At 55.8% G+C, this 6,000-nt stretch overlaps 1 protein-coding gene across 1 annotated transcript in view; it reads right to left on the bottom strand.

Moving 5' to 3' along the window:
• Positions 1-615: 615 nt before the first annotated feature.
• The window catches only part of LOC132245690 (NACHT, LRR and PYD domains-containing protein 12-like), an 89,973-nt gene continuing 84,588 nt past the window's right edge, over positions 616-6,000 (bottom strand). Inside the window, exons 10-11 of the mRNA XM_059718364.1 lie at positions 4,343-4,516; positions 616-3,279 (exon numbers count right to left, since the gene is read on the bottom strand). Coding sequence (XP_059574347.1) covers positions 3,180-3,279; positions 4,343-4,516 — 274 coding nt within the window. The 3' untranslated portion in view covers positions 616-3,179. The remainder of the gene's footprint in view (positions 3,280-4,342; positions 4,517-6,000) is intronic.

Genomic DNA, 6,000 nt, shown 5'->3' with positions numbered 1-6,000 from the left:
CAGAGCAGGGCCTGGGAAGTGTGCCAGTCAGTGGCCGGCCCCAGCCCCTTGCCTCAGTTGGATGATCAAGGTACAGGGCTTAGAAAGAGCTGCCGGGAGGGGCAGGTCCCAGCCCCCTGCCCCAAGCCACTGCTGGAGCAGCTAGCAGGGAGTCCCCAGTGCCTTGGGGATCCGCAGACTGTGTGGAGAGCAGAAGCCAGAAGCATGCAGGGGGCTGCCCTTCTCAGGCCTGCCCAGGCTAACAAGGCAGCAGACTGGGTGTTGGGAGGTGGGAGTTATCTGTGCAGCAGCAGCAGTCAGGCCGTGCACAGGGATCTGCCCCCTCCCCTGCCCCAGCCCAGCACTCGCCAAGCCGGGGTTAGGGAGCCGGCCCTGGGAAAGCTGCAGCAGCAGCAGCGTGCAGAGAAGAGGGAGCTGCTCCCTGCAGCAGCAGCAGCAGCAGCCAGGCAGGAGCAGCCTCACTGCAGCAGCAGCCCCTGTGCGAGGAGCCAGGCCTAGGGCAGCAGCTCCAGGCAGCTAGCACCAGGCCCCGCTCTTGGAAGACATTAGCTTTTTCCATTACAGGTGTGTGAGTGTCCCTGTTCCAGTGTCAAGTAGAAAATGTGGTCAAGCATGTGTAGGTAAGGTACATTTTATTATTAAAATGCCAGCACATCACTTGTTTATGAAGAGCTAGTTATTAAGGCATGAGTGAATCATTTTAGTGATGAAAGGGCAGGGTGGGGGCGGGGGGCACTAAATAGCATCTGCACCTGGGTGCTGAAATTAGCAGCTCCATCCCCGTGGTCCCGAGGTCTCCTACATATTGATAAAGCTTGGCCACTCTCAGGTCTTTCAGTTGGGCATCTATAAAGCCAGACAGGGTTTTGGTGTACAAAGGCCAGTGGGGCTCTGGGAAGGTTTCTCTTTTTCAGGGGTGACCATGTGGGTTCGGGCTCGCAGGGCTTGGCCTGCCCCTGGGTTACTTCAGTTACGGCCGCCACTGAACGAGCTCAGAAGCTGCAGCAGTTGCGGGTTGGGCTCCCTCCGAGGTTATCTGATGAACCATATGTTCTCACTTGTTGGGGTCTTCCTCCTTTCTTTCTTCCAGTTCTCTCAGGGGACTGTCTCGAATTGATGGATTCACTGCAGAGGTACGTTTGGGGTGGACAAGGTGCTTTTACTTCTGGTGCTTGCAGTCGCTCTCTGTCTCTCTCCCTCTCTCCATTGGGATGGGGTAAGCATGAACCCACAACAGGCCTGGTCAGAATTAATGCAGATCACAAGCTCCTGAAGATGCTGGTCCAGGACAGACTGAATGGTCATTAACGTACTGGTCATCAACATACATACCATTTTGCACACTGCCCTGGTTTTGATCTCATAGCAGCATTTTTTTCTATGGTGGACCAATGTGTCTCCTTCTCAATGTAGTCCTATGGCCGTACATGTTTTCCTCCCTGTTTACACATGCCTTGGATGTGTGAAACTACACTTCTGCGTAAGCAAGGTGTCCTCAGCCTGGGGAATGGGATCCTGCACCCATACGCTGTGGATCGCCTAACCCCCGAGCTGTGCTCTTCCTCTTCTGACTGTAGCCGACCCCAGGTTGCACACCTGGCCCAACTGCAACCCATTCAGGCAGCACGTTCCAGCCATGAAAGAAAGTGCTGTGATGCCATCCCTGCCTCTGCTGGAGTAGAGCTGAACCGTGTTTCTGTTTCTCTTGCCTCTGCCAAGAGGATAGGGTTTCCCCTGCTACTGCTGGGGGAGGCAGGGGGAGGAAGGCTCCCATGTTCCTGCCCCTCTGTATGTAGGATGGACAGAGGCCCCAGGCAAGGATTTTAACTTCAAGCCTGACTTTTCGTTAATGAAGAACATGCAGCGCCGCGCAAGCAGTCGGGCAGCCAGCCTCCCTGGAGACCTGCAGCTCCAAGGTGCCGGGCTGCCTCTCGCCTTTCCACAGCGCTGAGACCTAGCACCAAGGGGAGCGGCTGCGTGGGGGACTCATGCTAGAAGAGCAGTGCTCTGCAAAGGGGCCAGGCTCCTCTCTGGTCGGGTTCACTCCTGTCCTCTCACCTCTGACTCATCCTGACAGTGGAAATCATCTGGTTTATTCCTGTCATGGGCCCCTGGGCTGGAGCTGTCCAGGGCCATAGGGGTCTTATTAGAGCAGTGGTGGGCCATTATTTGGACCCAAGGGCCACAAAGGGAGTTTGGATCAGCTGTCGCAGGCCAGGTCAGCAACCTTCCCCGCCACCGTATCCCCATAACAGTTCACCATAACTCCCTCTGGGGCTGTGGACGGCCGGGAGCAGTGTTCAGGAGTGGAGCGGGAAGGGCAGGAAAGGCTGGGATCACATGCCCGTACCCTCTGGAGTGTAGGGCGGGGGTGGCATGTGCATGAGTGTGTGTGTTGAGATGTATGTGTGTAGAGGGGGTGCTGCCTGGGTGCTAGGTCTGGGGAGCCGGTCTGGCAGGGCCGGTTCTGGAAGGACACTGATCGTGGCTGGGGTCTGTGCCACTTGCAGGACAAAGGGGGACAATCTCCCAGCTCCTGGCCTGGTTTGGAGGGAGCCCCAGTGGGGGCAGGTGGGGGGCAGTGCCCAGCTGGAGCACCACGGGGCCCTTGCTGCAGAGCCACGAGGAGGAGGGGCTGGGAAAGGCAAGGAGGAAGGAGCTCACACCTGAGGCCATTGCTTGTTGGGGCCCTCTGTCCCATTATCGGTCTGTCTGGTCCTTGTTCCCCATCCCGTGCTGTAGCTGCTAGACCCCACTTCCCTCCCCGAGCGGGAGGCAGAGCCCAGCAGTGCTGGGGGTTGCCCCGTGTCTGTCCCAGGCAGTTGCCGTCTGTTGCTACAGGAGGGGGAAACACGCTGATGTCCTAAAGGCCAGGGCAGGACGGGCCCGCTGTGATCACTCTGCTGTACTAAATCCTGTTTGCTCCTCACTAGTTGTTTTTTTTCACTTTTTCTTCCTGGAGGAGAGAGCGGGGGCAATTCCCTCTGGTGCAGGGACCCCAGGCCTGGGGTAGGGACTATTTCCCATGGTGGAAGGATTTGCACTCCCAGCCTGGCAGTGCTCTGTGTGATATCACAGCAGTGGCAGCCGTGTAAGTGTGACTTTTTTTTTCACTTTTTCTTAGGATCATGGGTCAGATCTGACGAGACAGACCAAGGAGCTGAAGAAGCATCTTCCTCCTAGTCCACCTCTAATACCTCTATGACCAAACCAGGCTTCATTCCTTTCACGTCCTCCAGCTCTTGCTTTGTTTCCGCGTTTAGTCCACAGAGGCTCAATCTTTGGGGGAAAATGAGCAAAAAAAGAAAGAAGAAAAGAAAAAGGCATTCATTCTCTCTGTGGGTATCTGTAGAAGCCATGGACCCCAGCACACCGCACACCAGGGGGTCTTTGGTAGCACAGGCCTTGTCCCGCACCAGCTCCTCAGAGCCCGAGCATGGAGCAAGGCCCCCCGTCGCAGGCCCTGCACAGGGAGAACAAAAGTGTGGCCCTTGCTAATACGAGCCCCAACCCCGGGGCCTCCTGAAGCCCGCAGCGTCTCTGTCATTCCCACCCCTGCTGCTGCTCCCACCACCACCAGCTGCTTTGCACTGAGAGGAACGGGGAGGACAAAGACTGGGTTTTGGTCTGGAGCCTTTTCCTTCTCCCCACCCCACTGCCATGGGCAGCTCTGTTCAGGGCACAGCACATGCAGGTGGGACTGGGCAGCCCTTCCCCGGGGCTCAGCCCTTCCCCACACAGGCTGTTCTGCTGCTTTCTCTGGGGCTGCTCCGTGTGCAGAGGGGGTGGGAGATGCGGTCTCACTAATCATCTCTGCATGGAAGCAATATCACCTAAACTCTCCTTGCCGTGTCCTACAGCCCCTCCTCTCAGGCTGCAGTAGCATCTTCCCCTACAGCCTGGTTCGGCCACTCTAAGGAGAGGGTCTCAGCAGCGTAACACACCCTCCAAGGGAGGCTTCCTTGTTCCCCACCACGCAGGAATGTTTCCGATTCATGGAAGTGCTGTATTTATTCCAGTCCAAGTTGAGGTTGTTTTCCCCGTGCATCGTGGGGAAAGAAGTCCCTTTTCTTAGATTTAAGTAGCGGGTTGGAGGCAGCTGGGGTGTAGGAAGGGGCTGCTGCAGCTCTGGCTTTGGAGCCATGCTGGATGGCCTTAACTGCATCTTAAAAATTTCACTAAAAACTGTGTGGTCACCACACCCAACAGAGACCCAGACCCAGGCATCTGCAGTCAGTCGACCTATTCCACTGTCCCTACACCAGGATGAAGACACCTCGCCATGTTGAACGCTCCCAGAGAGACCCTAGCGAGTGCCCGCAGGAAGCGCCAGGCTCCTTACCGCAGTGTCTGCAACTTGCAGCTGGGATGTCTCAGTCCCTTGCACAGCAGCCGCACGCCGCCAGCCCCCAGCCCCTTGTTATAACTCAGGTCCAGCTCCGTCAGGCTGGGGCTGGTGCTGAGAGCAGCGGCGAGATCCCCACAGCAGGCGGGTGTGAGATTGCACCACTGCAACCTGGAGGAGAGAGAAGCACGGAGCAGAGTTAGCAGGGCATGAACGAGGCCATGGCAGAAGCTGTGCCAGGCAGCCCCCGCACCCGCCTCTCCTGAAGGATATGAACATGAAGGACCAGGCAGGAAGGTCCACGGTTCACCTTTAAAACTTGGACCTTTCAAAGCAGGGTTTGTGTGTGTGTGTGAGAGAGAGGGAGCGAGGAGGCACATGGTGTGTGTGTGTGTGTGTGTGTGCATGAGGCAGCACATGGATGTGTCTGGGTGAGTGAGCAGGCACTGGGAGTGTGTGCATGCATGTATGTGTGTGTGTATGAAGAGGCACAGAAGTGTATGTGTGTGTGAGGTGGCACATAGTTATGTGCGTGTGAGGAGGCACATGGGGTGTGTGAGTGTTAGAAGGCGCAGGGGGAGTGTACATGCATGTGTGTGTGTATGAAGAGTGGTGTGTGTAGATGCATGTGAGAGAGAGAGTAGGCAAACAGGTGAGTCATGCGTGTGTGTTTGGGAGTAGGCACCGGGCTTTTTCTTTGGTATGTGAGGAGGCGCAGGGTAAGTGTGTGTTTGTGTGTGTGTTTGTGTGAGAGGAGAAACATGGCGGGGTGAGGAGGGACATGAGTTTGTGTGTGTGAGTGTGAGGAGGCACAGGGGATGTGTGCATTCATGTGTGAGTGTATATAAAGAGGCACAGAGGGGTGCGTATGTGTGTGTGTGTGTGGTGACACATAGTTATGTGTGTGTGAGGAGGCACAAGGAGTGTGTATGTGCACACGTGTGTTTGTATAAAGAGGGGTGTGTGTGGATGTGTATGTGTGAGAGAGAGAGAGGTGGCCCTTGGGGGTGTGTGTATAAGAAGGCACATGGGTACGTGTGTGTGTGTATGTGTGTGTGTGTGTGTGTGTGTGTAGGCACGGGGTGTGAAAGGAGGCACGGGCGCGTGCATGTGTGTGTGTTTGTGGGCAGAAGCACAGAGGGATGTGTATACACGAGATAAGGCATATGGTTATTACGTGTGTGAGCAGGCACGGATGTGGAGGCACAGGGATGTATGCGTGCATGTATGTGTGTGTGTATGAAGAGGGGTGTGTCTGGATGTGTGTGTGTGAGACACAAGAGGAAGAGGAGGCACTGGTGTGTGTAGTGTGTGTGTATGTGAGGAGGCACAGGAGCGGGGTATGTTTATGTGCGTGTGTGGAGGCACACAGGTGTGTGTGTGTAAACACAAGCAGGAACGGGGGAGGTGTGCATGTATGTGCGTGTGTATGAACAGGCACAGAAGTCTGTGCATTGTGGGAATGTGTGTGAGCATGAGATGTGGCACTGGGGTGTGACTGTTTGTGAAAGAGGAGGCACTGGGCTGTGTGCACGTGTATTTGTGGAGGTAATGGGTGTTTGTGGGATGGAATGTGTGAGGAGGCATAGGTGAGTGTGTGTGTGTATGTGAGGACATAAATAGTTGTGTGTGTGTAGTGAGTCAGTCAGATGTGT

The sequence above is a fragment of the Alligator mississippiensis genome, chromosome 15 (assembly GCF_030867095.1).
Source record: "Alligator mississippiensis isolate rAllMis1 chromosome 15, rAllMis1, whole genome shotgun sequence".
Lineage (NCBI taxonomy): Eukaryota > Metazoa > Chordata > Crocodylia > Alligatoridae > Alligator > Alligator mississippiensis.
The sequence above is the reverse complement of the archived record's forward strand: the minus strand, read 5'-3'. Positions and strand labels throughout refer to the sequence as shown.